The sequence below is a fragment of the Colletotrichum aenigma genome, assembly GCF_013390185.1.
Source record: "Colletotrichum aenigma strain Cg56 chromosome Unknown KSG_Cg56_contig09, whole genome shotgun sequence".
Taxonomy (NCBI): domain Eukaryota; kingdom Fungi; phylum Ascomycota; class Sordariomycetes; order Glomerellales; family Glomerellaceae; genus Colletotrichum; species Colletotrichum aenigma.
Genome location: NW_023500915.1, coordinates 3,634,276 through 3,652,011, shown reverse-complemented (window position 1 = coordinate 3,652,011; position 17,736 = coordinate 3,634,276). Strand labels below are relative to the sequence as shown.

The window sequence follows — 17,736 nt, the reverse complement described above, 5'->3', positions numbered from 1 at the left end:
TAGTCTGAATATATAAGTACTTCGTAGATGGTTCCTAAAAGCTTAGGTCTCTATTCCTTAAAGGCTTTGATGATTGCCATAAGTTCCTTATCGTGAATCTGATAGTTGAGTTCAGGTCTGTGGAGTTTGCGAGAGAAGAAGGCGCACAGGTGTAGTCGCCCTTCTGAATCTTATTGAGATAGTTGCACTCTAATCGCATAGTCGGATGCGTCTGGTTCTACTTCGAATTGCTTTGTTGGATCTAGAATGATCAGGATGGGTTTGCTAGCAATGAGGTCCTTGATTTTCTGGAATGCTGTTCGTTATGGTTCTTCCTATATAAAGGGCGTGTCTTTGCAGCTGAGGCTTATAAGAGCTGCGTTAATCTTGCTATAGTCTTTAATAAATTTGCAGTAGAAGTTAACAAAACCTAGGAATCCTTGGACTTCCTTAAGGTTATTAGGTACCAGCTATTCCTTGATAGCTTTAACTTTATTTTCTGATATATAGACTTTTCTAGGGGTGATAGTGAATCCAAGGTATTCCACCTTCTATATGTGGAATTCGCTTTTCTCAGGTTTAACTAACAGCTTAGCTCCTTAGAGGGCTTATAAGACGTGGTGTACGTCTTCTTTATATTTCTCAAGTGTTGATAAGAAGATGAGGATATTATTAAGATAGACTACTATGCAGATATCAATATATTTGCGTAGAACTTAGTTAATTATATTCTAGAATATTGCAGGGGCGTTAGTAAGACTGAAGGGTATGATGAGGTACTCAAAATATCCTTTTTGTGTTCTGAAGGCGGTCTTCTATTCTTCTCCTTATTTTATTCTGATCAAGTTGTAGGCTCCTTTGAGGTTGAGGGCTGTGAACTAATTAGCTCCATAGAGGAGTTATCTCATTTTATTGATAAGCAGTAGTGGATAGCAGTTCTTAATTATCATCTCATTAAGTATGCAGTAATTAATGCATAGTTATAACTTTCTGTTTTTCTTAGGTATAAATAGGATTAGACTTCCTGCTGGTGATATTAAAGGTCTGATATATCCCTTCTTAAGATTTTCGTTAAGATATTTATTTAGGGCTTCTATCTCTGTCTGGTTAAGTCTGTAGATTTTGTTAAATCATAGTTCTTTTCCTTCTTTGAGGGGTATTTCGTAGTCAAAACTAGTATGTTCAGGTAGTCCTATTTCTAATTTGGCTGCAAAGAGTTTCTCATAAATTCTGTATTCTTCTGGGATAGACAGAAGTGGATCATTCTTCTGTTTGAAATCTATCGTTATCAGTGGTTATGATATAGCTTCTTTTGCCTTGAGGTAACAGAGGTATCGTTTTGCTGTTCCTTATCGTATTGATCCGTTTGAGGCCTGGTTCTAACAGGGCCGCTCAGGGACTAAATCATCATAGTCCTAATAGAGTTAGCCTTTGCTCCAATCTATCCGTGGGTTGCTTATTTGTAGCCAGGGTAGTCCTAGCACTATGTCGTATGTTCCTAGATTGGCAATATCGAATTGGATTCTTTCTTTTCGATTCAGGTAGCTCATCTCGAGGGGCGCAGTCTCATTATAGATAGTACCTCCTTCGTACTTGAATTCTTCTCCTTCTGCCGTGTGTAACTGATATGGTCGTTCTTTTCCTCCCCATCGTATTTCTAGCCTATTGATAGCTTGGGGGGCAATGAAGTTTGCTTTAGCTCCGCTGTTGATCAGCAAGAGTGTTGTCTGCTGATTAATAGTAACTTTGAGTTTGATATTACCCTTATATCCTTATGACATTTAGTGAATAGATCTTATGTTTGTTGCCTGTTGTGATCTGTCGTCAGTAGGCGAGTCTAGTTTTTTAACTGCTCTGGTTGTCCTAGGTAGGTGATTTGCTTTCCCTCTCATCATGCTTTTGCGAGGCTGTTTTTACAGATCCTGATCTGTGGGGGTCTAGGTCTATTCTTTGCGATTCTCTAGGCTTATGCCTTTTCTTAGTAGTGGACTTAGCATTCATCTTATTAGCATTCGTCCTATTTCATGTTGTCGTTATGTTGATATCTCATAGGGAACTAAGGACTAGGTCTAAAGATTGCAAGGTTGTCTTCAAACAGTACTATAGTCCATCCGATCATAACGGAGGTTAAGTAGATTTCATAGATAGGTTTGTCGTTATGTCTTCTGGGGTAGAACTAGTAGTTATGCTTTTCTTCTATATATTCCTTGCATTTGTCGTGGAAGCACTAGGGCTAGAAGAGGGTTCAGTGAAGCTGGTGGTTGCTTCTCAGCGCAGGATGATCTTTCGTATATAGCTGAGGGGTGTAGCCTCAGTCTTATTAGGCTGCTGAGGTGCTATAGAAGTGGCGTTATTGCTTATCTTGAAGTATGTCGATTTCTTAGTATCTCAGAAGTTGCTTGATTCTTCCTTCCTGGTCGTCAGGTTCCTCTTCAGAGCTGGAGTCGTCCACACTGGGGGTGAACCTATAGGTGATCTCTGTCTGAGCGCGTTATCAGGCAACGTCGCGAGGTTTATCTGAGTTATAGGAAGAGCTTTCTCCTTCTCTGAAAGTCCAGTTGTTAGTCATACTGAGGAGTTGTTGTTCCATCAGAGGATTGTGTTGGTGTTCTGGTTCTTCTTCTGATTCTTGTTGTTGATATAGTTATACTTATCTGTCGTCTTCTTGCTGGATTAGCTCTATTTCCTTCTTGATTTGTTGTTCTTCGTAGTGGAGCTGCTGGCTAGTTATGCGGGGGGTGATTAGTTCTAATCGCTGAATTCGTAGCATCTCATTAAGTTGTTCAACTGGTTTTCTAGCCACTTTGCTGTTACTGGAATGCATTATTACCAGGGTCCTAGGGCGAGTGTCTGGGATGGTTATATTATAACCAGACCGTCCAGGGTTGCTATCCCTTAGGTAGTGTCCTGATATTTCTTTGTCTTTGAGGTGAATTCAGCAGTTGTCGTCGTAGCATCTAGTCTATAATTAGGATGCATATAGGGCTTTTGCAATTATATTGACTTGTTGAGGTTGTTCTGCCACTGGTCTCCAGGGGAGCTTCTTAGGCTGTCCGCAGTCTTTAGCGATATAGCCTTGCTTGTTGCAGTTGTAGCACTTAGGGTTCTAAGGTTTTTTGTTGTTAGGTTTGGTCATCATGCTGAGATCCATAGGTCCGCTGTGTTATCTATAGGCAGTGCTCTGGCAGGTGTTATTCCAGTTGTTGCAGGGTCTGTTGTCGTTCCGCTGGCTGTTAAACTTCTGTTGAGGCTGCCATTAGTACTTACGTCCTGAATTCAGGTTTTATCATTTCTCTCCTCGTTCCTTTCATCGTTTATAGAGGCAGTTGTCAACCTTAATAGCATGTTCAACATAGGCGAGGAAGCTAGGAGGTGTCTCTAGTTTGGCTATTTCATCTTTGACATCATCCTTAAGTCCTTAATAAAAGGTAAAAACTTTGCTTTTGTCGGTTATATAGAGTCTTACAGCTAATCGCCTAAACTCTGCAGCGTAGAGCGTAGCTGACTTGGTTTGTCGTAGGTGGGATAGGTCTCGCTCAGCCTGTCTTTGTTTATTAGGATCAAGGAAGAGAGATTCTAGGGCCTTAACATAGCCTGTGAAGCTGAAGAAGATATCCTTAACTTCTTAGCTGTATTTTTCGACAGGGTTGTCAAGCTATTCCTGTTGAAGGGGTTCGAACCAGGCAAGGGCTTGTCCCTAAAGGAAGGTGGCTGCGTGTATAACGCGTTTGGTGTCGTTCTGGAAGGTGTTTATGTGGAAGGCCTGGTAGGTTCGAACTTATACCAGGTGTCCTTTAAGTTGTCCTAGGGTCCCGTCGAAAGTGGAAGGCGTGTTGAGCTTGAGGCGTTCTCATCCTTCGACTGGAGCAGATATGACGTTGGCGGCAGCTCGGAGGGTGGCGACTTCTTTCTCTAGATCTTGGTTCTTGCAGGCTTGTTCCTGGAGTTCGCTAAGGGCTGCGGCGTTCTGGTTGAACATTTCGCGCATTGCCTTGAAGTCGCTGTTGGTCTTATTGAGCTGGCGCTTAAGTTCCTCGGTGTCGTCCTCGCTGTCTGAGTCGTCCTTCATCTTCTGGTCTCCTAGTTCCTAGGCTAGGTTTTGGGTGGCTCGTCCTCCTGAAGTGGACGAGGATCCCAGGGTAGGCGACTTAACAGAGGCGCGGGAAGACATTGTCGTTCTTTACTGTTAGTAGGAATTAATGGTCAACTTACTGAACAGGAGCAATCAAAGTGTTACGGTCAGCTATCCGACAGTAGGGTCTGCTAACAGAAGCTGGGGATTGATACGTTCTAACAGTATACTGGGTTGTGGTCGTAGGTTGTAGTTCGTAGGCTGTAGTAGATCGGTTCTTCAGAGGCCAAGGTGATCAGTCTTAGACTCAATAAGTGATTCGCAGTGAAGGTAAGCTGAGAGTATCCGTGAGGATGAATACTAAGTTGATTGCTGAAGAGCTATGGAAGTCTGACCATAAGCCAGGCTCAGGGTCATTATATATAAGTCTAATTCTGAACATATTCCTTTGTACCTTGGGTCGACCTGGATCATTCCGATCCAGAATGATCGTTTGGCCCCCAAGTCGTGTTGGATCATATTGATCCAATATGATCGTTATCTTATCATCACATGACTTAGACCATAGTTCTTCCGTTACCGAGTGAGTTCCTGTTGTTCCCGTGATCCTGCAGTACAAATGTCCTGTCCTAGCCGCCCGACGCCCAAGTAGGTCGGTCAACTGTTATCCATGCATAACGGGTCGTAACACTATTATCCTTGTTCACAGGTCGTAACACTATTATCCTTGTTCACAGGTCGTAACAGTGTGGGAGGCTCTATACTTAGGAAAGAATTCGTCTTATGCAACGTATTAAATGTGCTCTCAGAAATTGCGATAACCACATAGGTGGTAATTGAGGTGCTGGTGACTCTGCCATTACAGAGCCCTGAGGTGGACAAGGCAAGGGAGCTCTCGTTCTTCATTATGTCCGACGCAGTCTCAGTTGCTGAGACAACACATTGATTTATGCCAGCTGATTACTGCGTGTTAGATAGCACATCATCAAATCATACCAGCCCAGTGTAATCACCTCTATCTAGGGCTTAGTAAACATTAATTGCAGTGGCTGCAGTTAGGACTTGAATCACTTGGCGGATTATCGGGCGAATACCCCACACCCCTCGTTATGCGAGCCGTAATGCGAAGTGGCTTGGAGAATCAAATAAAGCAGCCAATGAAATCTCGAGACGTTACGGAAGAGAGCTCAGCAAGCTGACAGAATTCAAGATTAGTAGTGGAGATCAGAAGGAAGATTAATTCTCAGTCAATTACACCGAGGCAGGTGCGAGGAAAAAAGAGATGCGAAAGAAGGCATTGCATGTACCGCGGTCTACGAATATAAGGGACTCTCGTAAACGGCGTATATTATGTCATGACGCTGTTCGTACTATAAGACTCCATAATGCCATAATGCAGGGAGAGCCGCTACAATGTAAGGTGAAAGAGTGTTGAGGCTTATGCTGTGTAGTATGAAAATGAATCTGCAGAAAGACTAACCGTGTCTTGCTGAATCGGATTCATTTATGGAGAGCGCGCGTATGAATGGATTTCGTGGGAAGCCATGCTAACTCTACATTTGCTTGCCTTGGGATGCCTCAGAAATGCAAAGGTATTTAAAGCTTGGATGTCTGAATGTTTTCCAACAGGAGCTATGAATCTAGCTAACTCGGCTTGTGTTAGCACTGATATGAATCTTCTGATTTCATATTTAGCGGAGAGATATAATTCTTTTTTCAGAAAACCTTTTATTTAGAATTCGTTGGCACAAACTTACACGGCCCTGAAGAATGTAGTGATATTTTGCTATGGCTAACACCTCAAAGGGTCTAGCTCGGACTATAATAGGCTTAGCCTCAGGCCGTACACATGAAATCTGGGATTCAGTTCTGACATGATCTGCCTTCCTGTATGGCGAAGATTAGGGCATGGATGTGAAGACTTGATCGTGGGTTCTCATGCTCAAGCAATCTTTGCGCCGCATCTGCACAAGTGCGCCAAAAGTGGGACCACAATTGACAAGCAGCGATTGCGCCGAATTTTCAAAATAACAACGAGATCATTTCCTGTAGGCTGATAGTAGAATATATAAGCGCTCTCGAGCAGAGTTTTGTACACTAATCATGCGTAGATGCCACGATATGATCTCATTCGTTCTTCAGCTGGTCGATTTCGAGTAGTCCGACTCGGCGCTCTGTACATGTTGATGTGACAATGAGTACGAATCCGACCCAAGAACTAGAAAACTGCAAGTAACTGACTCGATTTCATACGAAAAATGATAAAACGGCTCTGTTGGCGCTTATTACAACCAGCAGGTCCATCCGTGTTGGTCCGGCTGAGGACCCGCGACATCCAGCTGAAACCAACAGGAGGCTTCCGCCACTCCAACCTGCATGAGCCCCTGCTGGGAAAAGGCGTGCTGTTACTCTGGAGTGGACACCCCTACGGAATCAGCTTCCTCTACTAGAAAAACCCCGTAATGAGGCTTCCTTTTTCAGCCTAGGTTGAATGGCGCAGCCAAGGAGGAGTGAGCATCAACCTATGTTAAAAGGCGAACGGCATGCCCACATCAAAAAAGCGCCTGAATCTACAGTTTCCCGTGGTTCTTCATTTCACCACTGATCATTTGAACGATGAGAAGAGTTGTGAGTTCTTCTCCTTGAATTCGCGATACTGTTACTTTTTGTTTTGCCAAACCATGTGAGATCCCTTAGTTAACCTTGGAGCAGCAGCGTCGAAATTCCCCGGCTGTGGCCGGCTCATCGAGGTCTGTGGCTTCTGAGCCCCCGCCTCAGACCGCCTTTTCTCCTGAGGAATTAATGTTCTCAAATCCTGCGCCGATCATATTTCCATCAAGGCACCATTCAGTAGCAGCGTCGATGGCGTCTTGGGGATCGTCCACCCCAGTATTCACTCCCGAGTCGAGTCGCTCTCCATCTATCATTAGGGATGGCTCCCTGTTATCTCCAGAAGTTAGATTTCCAAGCGAAGTGTGTCCAGATGAGCCTTTACCTTCAGTTGAGACTGCTGCATGGGCTGAGGTTCTATCTGGAGCTTCGACTCCCCGCACACCAACCACTCGCTCGAGGCCTGTGTCGATTTCCCCGTCGCCGTCAATTCTGTTCTCTCCGTTTTCATCCAGAGCTGCTGATAGTAGTCCTGGGAGACTTGATGCAGCTGAGAACTTCTCTGAGACTGGAAGTATTGCTGATCGTCTAGATCGGCTTATTCTTAGCGACCTCGGTCACACCCCATCAGATCTGGGATTATCGGAAATTAGAGCTAGACTATCGAATCTCTTCATCAATACTGGGCGACTGAGCCCCCCATTAAGTAGTCCTGCGCCTACTCTCAGGCGAGGCTCCTCAAGCCCATGTCCCCCTCGTCGATCACGGGCGGGTACTGAAGTACCCCTGGCGCAATATGATGTCAAGGACGAGGAGCTGCCAGAAAGCCACTTCTACAACCCTGCGGTCCAAAGTGCCATTGAGGATGCGAAGGCACTGATGACCCAGTTTGCAAGCCTTCTTGAAGACAGCACCCTCCACATCGACCCCAATTCAACAATCAAACGACTCCATGGCCAAGCACTTAATCTGTCCCACTTCCAAGGACCTTCGATACGAACTGTTGGGTTTGTGGGAGACTCTGGAGTTGGTGAGCATCTTGCAACATGAGTGAAGCAACCTTATCTGACGGACCCAGGCAAAAGTAGCGTCTTGAACTCCCTGTTGGATCAAAACCGTCTCGCCAGAACAGTAAGCTATAGATGATCTTGTGCAGAGCCTGAGTAAATAGCAGCTAACGTCTGATAGAGCAATAGCGGGGCCGCATGCACCTGCGTTGTTACTGAGTATCACTATACAGACGGGGACGGTTTTGCGATCGAGGTGGACTTGTTCAGTCAGGATGATCTCATGGAGCAGACGAAGGAGTTGCTTCAGCCGTACCGTTTGTTTCACCTTAGCGGGGGAGATTTAAGGGAAAATGATGGGAGGGCTGCAGCTGTCGATATTGAGGGCCAGGCCAACGTCGCTCGCGACACTTTTCGGTCTATGTTTCGAGGCCAGCTGGCGAGCGAAGACTTCCTTATCAACGAGTCGGAAAACACTGTCTTGGAGACCTTTAGGTCTTGGCTGCAGGACATAGACCTTCCACTTGAAGGAAGGCATGAAAAGGCTTCGCAGGATGATTGTGCTAGCTTCCTGGCTTATCTGACATCTGAGTCGACAGATACATTGACACCAGCTGCATGGCCTTTTGTCCGTAAGATCAGGTAAGTTACGCCTAATTTCCAGAGATCATGAAAACGAAGTATTCTAAACGGCATAGGGTGTTCCTCTCCTCGCATATTTTGAGTAAGGGTCTAATCCTCGTCGATCTTCCTGGTAAGCTACCGCCTCATTGTGCATGATCCAACTATCTCTAACATGTGATTTGTAGGTCTCCATGACTCGAACTCGGCACGCAGGCTTATTACCGAAAGATACTTGGTTAAGTGTGACGAGATATTCGCAGTCTGTAACATCGGACGGGCAACTACAGATGTCGGTGTGGAAAGCGTTTTTGAACTCGCACAACGAGCCGGGTTGTCCAATGTTAGAATAATCTGCACAAAGTCCGATGTGAGAACACCTTATCGCCTTCATTTTCCTGTCTTATATTACAAATGAGTTGTTTGCTAACAGCTGGTATACAGGACATTCAAGCCGAAGAAGCCATGAACGACTGGCGTGGACGACGCGCGAATCGTGTCCAGTTACTCAGCGACACAGTTTCAATCACTCGGCAAAAGATTGAAGATATCAACAATGAGTTGTCTTTCTTTGACGACTGGGAAATGACGGAGCTGACACAGACGGAACGAATTCATCAAGGTAGACTCCAGAAGGATCACAGGCAAGCCAAGTAAGTAATAGCTTTATAGGTTCGCTTGCAATTACTGACTCATATTGCCTAAATAGCGTGGTTTTGAAGAAGGATTTGTTCAAGTAAGTTAAGGGCAGACTTCTGATCGAATTCAAGAACCTGACTTTAATGCTGACATGTCTACCTTCACACAAGACTTAGGGAGTATCTGATACAGACCCGCAACGCCATAGTCACCAAGGAACTTCTTACAACGTATAAAGACAAGGTTCCAGGCGGAAATATGGCTGTATTTTGCGTCAGCAACAGGCTATACTGGGATGAACGACACAAGCCGAGAGACGTGGCACTCCCATCGCTGCAGCTCAGTGGTATTCTTGCGCTTCGAAGTCACTGCCTCAAAATTGTTGCGGACAGTCAATTAAGTATTGCTAAGAGTTTCATCGACAACGATATTCCCGCTTTACTTGGAGAAGCTACACTTTTGGTTGAGTCTGGTGCCGGAAGCGCCTGTGCTGAACAGAAGCGTCAAATTCAAGACACACTGAACAGAATCGAGGCTCGGCTGAAAAGGGTCAGGAAATCCGCAAGATGCATCGCTTTCCACTCTGGTGATTCTGACTGACAGTCGGTGATTAGGAGTTAACGGGAAAGAACTCGGATCTCAGCCTAGTTGGGGCGTCGATCAAGGATGAGTTCAAGACGCGAGTCTATGATAGTGCGTCATTTACCTCCCCAGACGATGAATCTGTCTGACCCCAGATGCGGAAGATCGACGCATCAATGCATGGAGGGCTGCGGCGGTGACTGCCGCCCTGGAATGGCATTTCGTAAGCCTCTTGACGTCTTTTTATTTGCGCCTAGCTAACCAGAACTCAGTGGGCCCCTCGTAAGTTCTGACTTTCCAAGTGATGCCTGACGAATTGCTCAAAAGCATGTGAAGCAACCTATTCTGCGTTCTGTCGCAATTTTGGGAAGCACCGTACCAGCTTGACTGGATGGCATGATTGGAACGAGGAAATGATGCACATCATGATCAGGGATGTGACACCTCAGTGGGATATGATGCGCGCATCTTGCAGGGACAGACTTGAGCAGAGTGGTCGTCTAATCAAGAGGCAGATGAACTGGGCGCTTGACGTACTAGGTGAGGACGTTCCTACCAGATGCTGGACTCGCTTCGCTAATTCCCATCAGAAAATGATCTTGTGGGTTTCCCTGGAGTCGCCGATCTTCTCCAGGAAATTTTGATATGCCACGAAAACACCATGGACTCCCAAGTAGAGGCGCTCATCGACAGACTCAGCACTGATTTGAAGTTAGCAGCTCTACTTCCTAACCAAGGCATCAAGCTGACCTTCGGAATAGTACGCTGCGTATAGATGCACTTACCGGCATTCGGACATCCATAATCGGCCAAGCGATGGAAGCCTCATACAGAATATGCAATGCGGATTATGGTAAGTTGATCATTAACCTCCAAAATTTAGAGATGCTTCTTACTCACACCAAGGGCAGGAGGGGGAAGTGACGGGAGACGTAAAAATATCATCCGCAGCGCCGTTGATCGCGTGGAGCTATTTGAGAACCACATGATTGAGTTCAAGAGAAGGATGAGGCTGTTAGCAGATCATGTGCAGACAGAGCTGCAAGCTATTGTCCGCAGTGGGTTAAACGCGATTATTGCGGTTCTTAATCTAATCAGAAATGACAACGTCGCGACAGAGAGCGAGGAGAATCCTCAGTTGAGACGTAGTCTGGAACGGGAGATCGCCAGGATCAAAGAGCGGATAGGACAGATCATTGATATCATGGAATAGTTTGTTTGCCGTGTCAGATTTGAAGTACTTATTGGCATCATCTCAGTTTACGTTTCAATTTTTGCGATAAGACGTAGCAAGTGATTCGCTTCTAAAACAAAAAGACCAAAATCGCAAAGCCATATAATCAGCTAGTAGTGAACAGAAGGCCTACACGGGAATAAACATCCAGCAAAGATGCCTGGCTTACCCCGCTCACCCTGCTCACTTTGCTCGCGCTCCTCATACCACCTTAAGGCGGCGCGTGATTTGGCCGCACCTGAGCGACATAGTGGCTTTGCCGTTCGCATCACGGTAGCTCGCCTGCAGATAAAAGTCACCCGCAATCTCTCGAATAGGCTCATAGCACTGTATCTGGTCGAGGATGCGGAACCCTTTTGGCAAAAGGCCAATGCTTGCTCCAACCTGGGGCGCGATTTCGGGGTACGCCTCAAGTAGAGTGAAGTCGACACCGAGCCTCTCTAAGATGTTCGCCAAGGTAAGGCCAGCAACACTGCCGCCAACGATGATCACCTTGAAGCCCATGATTTTCAGTGAGGTGTGCAGATCACGGTCTCTGGCAATCGAATTTGAGATGAGAATTTTCAGAATGAAAGATTGAGGGTTTTCTTAGGAGCAATGCCACATAGAAGCAGCGTGGTATGTGGCACTGAGCATACCCGGACTTTAGAAGGATCATGTCACAGTGAAAACATCAACTAAGACGTACTTACTATTCATTACTCGGATTCATCTTCGCACCGAGTAGGCTACACTCGGTCACGACGGAGTATCGCGAGGCCGTCTCGATGCAAGGCTCGAATATTTCATGCCTTCAAAACAGGGGGCGCGACGTCTGGCCAAGACTGAGGCCCTTTCCGTTTCTGGAATCTGTTGCCGAGCTTTTCGGTATTTTCCTCTTGGTAGACAGGATCTGCAAGGTTCGCCTGTAATCGTGGGCTCATGGAAGAGAGCGAAGATGATAGCTGCTGACGCATAAGGCGGGCCGCGGGCCATCAAACTTGTGAAATGCTTCCACACGCCATTTACTTGGTGGGTTTAGTCCGCGAGGGGGTTGACATGTACTCGGGATTGGATGAACCGCTTGGCACAAGAGACAAGTGACATTGAACCGAGCGAGAAGTTAATGTAAGTGTATCGCATTAATCGTTTCTAGTCACACCCATAGGAAAATTCAATAACTGAATACAAGCGGTGTCAGGAGTCATGGCCAGCCTCTACTACAGTTTTACCAAGGGTATTTCCTCCCCGCACTTCCAAGCATGGACCAATCAGTAGAGACCTAAAGGAAAGGTTTACAATTACTCGCAGTTTTACAGCCAGTATCGTTACTCAACGTGTGATCTTGTGTGAAACACACTGTACTGTTCCCCGACATTTACATACCCTCAGAACAGTCTTGATCTACAGCAGCTCAGTATGTGGATGTGCCCTAGTCATGCTGTCGACATTTTTCTGGGATTCTTCGACTCGTCCTTGCTATATGATGCTGAAAGTTCAAACAGGGCGTGATGCTACGAGAAGTGAGCAAAGATTTGACTCATAAGCGAGCACCGATCACAGCAATTCGTGGAGTTCGCCCCATGTCATGATCCTCAAGACTGGTCGAGCCAAGGACCTTGTCGTGGTTCCTCCGCAGTGCCGGCAATCTAACCAAGTACGTGGGAGCACACTCCGGGAACACCCTACCGAGAACCCAGATGGAGAAGAATGATTCCAAACGCTCTTCGAAGATGTACGAGCGGGGAAAGCCGGGGGTCGATGGGTACGGCAATCGGGTCTTGTCGCCCCGTCTAGGCAGCTGATGTGTGTTCCGGTTGCCGCTGGTGGGGCACGATGCTCGCGACAGACGGACAGCTCGGTCTCCGTGTTGGCTCGCGAGCACGAGCATAAGGAATCTTGAACGAAAAGGAAGCGACTCCCCACCTCAATATCTGCATTTCTGAGTTTTTGCTGGTCCAAGTTTTCTTTTGGTTCTCAAGGAACTACTCAGACAAAATGGGAGTGGCCCCCCGCTTCACCCCCTTTGCTCTGGAGTTTTCAGCAGTCTGCGTCTTAAGTTCTTGTTTTCATTTGATTCTACAACACTTCACCTAGTTTTCAAGCATGTATTTGGGCAAACCTTCCCATGTATCACTTCGACTTCAACCCCCTTTGAGGATGCCACCCAGGTGATTGGACGATTTGGGACACCAATACGTGAAAACAAGATGGGTTCTCTTGGAGACGCCCGGCCACGAAAGCCGATACACTCCTCGCGTGGTGCAGGAGCGAAGAGTTGTTCGGTACTTCAGCTGGCTTCGGCCGAACAGGACTCTCTGTCGGCTGGTAAGAACTCCGGCAACCAGCAAGCTAACCCATGCCCTTCCGGCCAGCTGAACACTTCGGTATGCCGAGTATTGGTGGCGCTTGAAGTGGACATCGCACTTCTGTGCGACCGATGACTGTCTCAACGATATATGTGTTCGGCTTCGCAGAGAGAGAGAGAGGGAGGGGGGCGAATGGAAACAATAGTGCGGGTGCACTTGAACAGCAGATTTGGGCAGAGTCTGCACCAAGCCATCCCACCAACTGCCCATCACCATTGGTTCTCTCAAATACAACTTCAGCTGGTCACTTATTCGAGAATTCGACGTATTGCTTCAGCTTAAAATGAAAGCGAGCAGTAACAGATGTGAGCGGAGTCTAGATGTTTGGTAACCAACCTACATATCGGCGCCATTCAATAGCTGACGACTTCCCGCGGTCCACATCAATGGCACGGCATTGAGAGCCTCTAGACCTTCAATATGGTCTGTTATGGCCCATCTCGCTCGTATTCCTACTTTCTATCTTGCCCTTTATCCTCTATTATCTCCTAACCCATGTTCAAACTATCAATCTAGGTTCCTATCACAGAGCTTGTAAGAGGAACACGCTGTAATACCCCTTCAACTCATGCGATGTCTCCCCAGACGGTACAGTGAGAGGGCATGTCATCTCGAAGCGCAACTCATAGCAAGCCAGAGGGGGCTATGAAAAAGCTGTCGCAAGTACCATAAACAACAACGCTTATTAAGTCTGGAAAGCCCGTGTTATCGATACCTACAGCTCTGGGACATTCAGTCATCATCGCCATTGGAAGAGGACGGGAAGATGTTTGAATACTCGAGCTTCCAGGTAGGTGGTCAGCTTGGTACTATCATGACCATAAGCGTCATATCCCTTTGCGTGTCGTTCGCCAAGTGTGAACATGTCATTGCGTCTACAACAAGGTAGCCTTCAGCCACATGCAAAAGGCAACACAATCACATATCCGGATTTGCTACAAACTATCTCCACCATGATTTCGCAGCATTTGTTGCGGTGATCTCATCCTCGAGCACAGCAACATTACAAGCATTCATCACAGGACCCAGGCGACAAGTAACACCTTTGCTTACTAGACGTCAGCTCGGAGCCTATCAATATTCGCGGTGAATTGAACCGCTGGAAGCCAGTCCCATTGGGATTAGTGACGGCGAAAGTTGAAGAATCGCATTCCTCACGTGTGTTAGTGACGACACCTCTGTCGTGGGCCACGAAGTACGTCATTGGTACATCGTCTGCCCCCTTGCGGCCCCTGGTGTCACTTACAAGGTCCTCCCTAAGAGGTAGACGGGGAATTCTTGGGCTGTAGAATTCGATGCCATGTTCTAGAACCATGACTATTCATTGCTAAATTGACCTGGAGGGTTGCCTCGCTGTGTTTGCGGCTCTGCATCACGCATGTTCGTCCGACATGGCCACAAATTGAAACTGGATGACGATGAAACGGGCTTTGAGCAGAGCATTTTTAAGAGAAGTAGTAAGAAAAACATGAAACAAGAAACAAAGCCTTGCTCGACCGTTAGAGGGTCTCCTCTAGAACTACTACGCCACACGATTCATTGTCATCAATCACGCGCATATGTCACGCCAAGATGTCAGCCGTGAAGGACGGTTCGGAGACGGTTCTCAACGACTCGGAGGGAGGAGGGAGCCCGGAGCGAGCGTCGGGGACGTGCAGATGGCGCTAGGCCTAACATAGAAAAGGGTCAGGGGCCCCCTGTTTGTTTGGGTTCCACCGTGGGAGAGAGATCAGGTACCTCAGGGCGTTCATTGGTACGTTGTAATTTGCAACTTCTCCGTTTGGGCTGGAGCGGCAGCGGTGCCTGTGCAGCGGGCACCGCGTATTTCGTACCTGAGTGAAATCTCCGGCCTGAGGAGCAATATTCCAGTCGATATTCATTTCAGCTAGACCCGATCTGGTGCTCATCCCACCGTGGGCCGTCACGCGCCACACCACTTGTTCTCCTTCGCGTAGAGCTTCTTTTGAGTTGAGACCTGTCATGTCATGCATGTGTTGGGAGGAGGGGGACTACCTTATCTTGGGTATGCGGAAGGGTGTGGCGGTGGCTAGAGATGTTGTTCCAAAAGAGGCCTAGACGAGATCAATATCGATTCTTCCCCCGGGAAGAGGTGGATTGTCCGCGGATAGTGGTGGACTGGTGGGCAGTTCCTGAGGAGATGGGCAGAGGGGCCCCCACAAGCGCAGATGCGATAATGGCGAGGCTGCCGATGAACGAGATGAGGGGAGAGAGGATTTGGACTCTTGGAGAGGTTGGTTGATGGACGGGACGGCCAGATGGTGATGTCCGTTGCCCAATGCCCTCCCTCGCCTGGTGATCAGTCGTAATGAGCGAGGTCGTGTTGCGCCCTGAAGAAGAGGATCCAGCTCTGCGACCCTTACTGGAACTGGAAATGCCCCTGAACCATCTCAACCTGCGTGAGAAGAAAGGGAAAAAAAAAAAAAAGACAGTCAGCCTCAAAGTTCAACGGTCGAGCTGTGTGCTGTGTCTTCGCAAGAGACAGACAGTGTCACAGCGGTTGAATGAATGAAACGCATGGATGACCCCCAAAGTCGATCAATCCAACCAAAGGCATCTCTAGACGGGCAGCAGGCAAACAACGCTCGGCTGCACACCTCTTTCTCTGCTCACCTTCGTTTCGGAAGACGGGAGCATTAATTTGGGCCCAAATATAGCTGCCAATTGGCCCGTTTATGATACGTGCGCCTTGGCTTTGCACCTGCGCCTGCACCTGCATCGCACCCCCTGGCAGAGGTCACAAGCCTTTACGGATGCACATATGTTGGGTTAGGTAGGGACTGCACTGCTACCAAGACGCCCGAGCGACAGCCCAACAGAGCCAGAGCCGGCTACGTACAGTGAATGTGATTGGACTGGAGACCTGACGTGTGTGAAAGTGTGGACGCGTGGGTACGAGTGTGAAGTGAGTGTGACACTAGGAAAGTGCGGCGATGACGGGCGGTCCTGCTGCTCCATTTCGACCCCAACCTCCGATCCCCGTCCCCGACTCGGCAAACACCTAGCAACACATCGCAAACTAAGGTTGCTTTTTTTTCTTTCTTTGCAGCCGCGATAGCTTCTCTCCGTTACACATACCGCCTCAACCCTTCCACTCCTTCTTTATCCCCCTCAAACACCGACGACCGCACAATCCGAGTGTGCGCGCGCGACGACGAATCCCAGGCGATCAATTGCCCGTCCCGACCTTGCCTGAAAAAACACAGGAGTCATCCATCATACGTTGCGACGCCCGTCCCCTTTCCCAAAACCACTCGAGCCTCAACCAACCCACATCACGCCAGTTTGACAACCGCCGACTCTCTACAACCCGCCGACCGTCTGACGAACTCCGACTCCACGACACGCACAACCGACCGTCACAATGGGTGGCCAACTCTCAAAGATGATGGGCAAGATCTTCGGATCCAAGGAGATGCGCCTGCTCATGCTGGGTCTCGATGCCGCCGGAAAGACCACCATCCTCTACAAGCTCAAGCTCGGCCAGGACGTCACCACCATCCCCACCGTTGGCTTCAACGTCGAGACCGTCACCTACAAGAACGTCAAGTTCAACGTCTGGGACGTCGGTGGTCAGGACAAGATCCGTCCCCTCTGGAGACATTACTTTAGCGGTGAGTCCCCCTCCTGCCTGCCTGCCTGCTTTGCCCAACTGTCTCTCGCGAACTGCGCTAACGACCCCTATTCTACAGGAACCCAGGGCCTCATCTTCGTCATCGACTCCTCCGACCGCGCGAGAATCGAGGAGGCCAAGTCCGAGCTGCACAGGATCATCAACGATCGCGAAATGAAGGACAGCTTGCTGCTGGTGTTCGCGAACAAGCAGGATATCAATGGAGGTGAGTTCAGAAACGCACGTCCCCACTCGGCATCGAGAACGCGCAGACTGACCACCTCACCACACAGCCATGAAGCCGCAAGAAGTCACCGAGGCCCTCCAGCTGTCCAAGTTAAAAGACAAGGTCTGGTACGTCGTGCCCAGTTGCGCGACGACCGGAGAGGGCCTCCTCGAGGGTCTCGCCTGGCTGTCTAACAACGTCAAGGCGCCCCCCGCCCCGGCCAAGAAGTAAACGACGAGTCACGACCCGAACCACCTCATCCAATCCGCCACCCGATTTCCTCCTTTTTGACGAACGAAACTTGCCATCGCCTACTACTCCGCCACCAGTCCCGACCAAACAAAACCTGTACCCCATCTCCTCGCCATTTCCGACTCCGCACGTCACTTCAGAATACATGTCGGGGCGTCGACCGTCCCTGGCCCAAGCCCCGTCGAGGGCGGAAACCGTGCCATATATCCTCATTCGCCCCCTTCCTTCGCGGCTCGGGCGACGGACGCAGGAAAAGATGCCCTCAGCGAGTAGCGCGCAGCTGACTGAGTCCACGCTGGGAGACACAGGCGGGCTTGGGGGCTTACGCATCCTATGCTCGGCAGCGGCGGATCATCCCATCACCACCGCCAACCACCACCAGTCCCGCAATGGACTTTTTTTAACCCAAAAACACTCTTCATGTAACGCTTTGAACTATCCAAGGGAGACCGGAGAGGGAAGAAAGCACGGGAAAAAGGGGCGGTCATTCACCATCATGCGCTTGTTCTTGGGGGTTGCGTCTTGTGTTCTTCTT

General features: G+C 48.3%; 2 protein-coding genes across 2 annotated transcripts; one reads left to right on the top strand and one right to left on the bottom strand.

Moving 5' to 3' along the window:
* Window positions 1-2,359: 2,359 nt before the first annotated feature.
* Window positions 2,360-4,048, bottom strand: CGCA056_v013659 (uncharacterized protein; the record flags this gene model as incomplete). Its single annotated transcript, XM_037328902.1, has 2 exons — window positions 2,360-2,461; window positions 3,857-4,048. The coding sequence occupies 2 exons, from the start codon at window positions 4,046-4,048 to the stop codon at window positions 2,360-2,362; spliced, it is 294 nt and encodes a 97-aa protein (XP_037173223.1).
* A 12,426-nt stretch (window positions 4,049-16,474) lies between these two features.
* Window positions 16,475-17,180, top strand: ARF6 (ADP-ribosylation factor 6; the record flags this gene model as incomplete). The annotated part of the gene is made up of 3 exons (XM_037328901.1): window positions 16,475-16,724; window positions 16,803-16,949; window positions 17,017-17,180. 3 exons carry the CDS (start codon window positions 16,475-16,477, stop codon window positions 17,178-17,180), a joined length of 561 nt encoding a protein of 186 aa, XP_037173222.1.
* Between the last annotated feature and the right edge of the window lie 556 nt (window positions 17,181-17,736).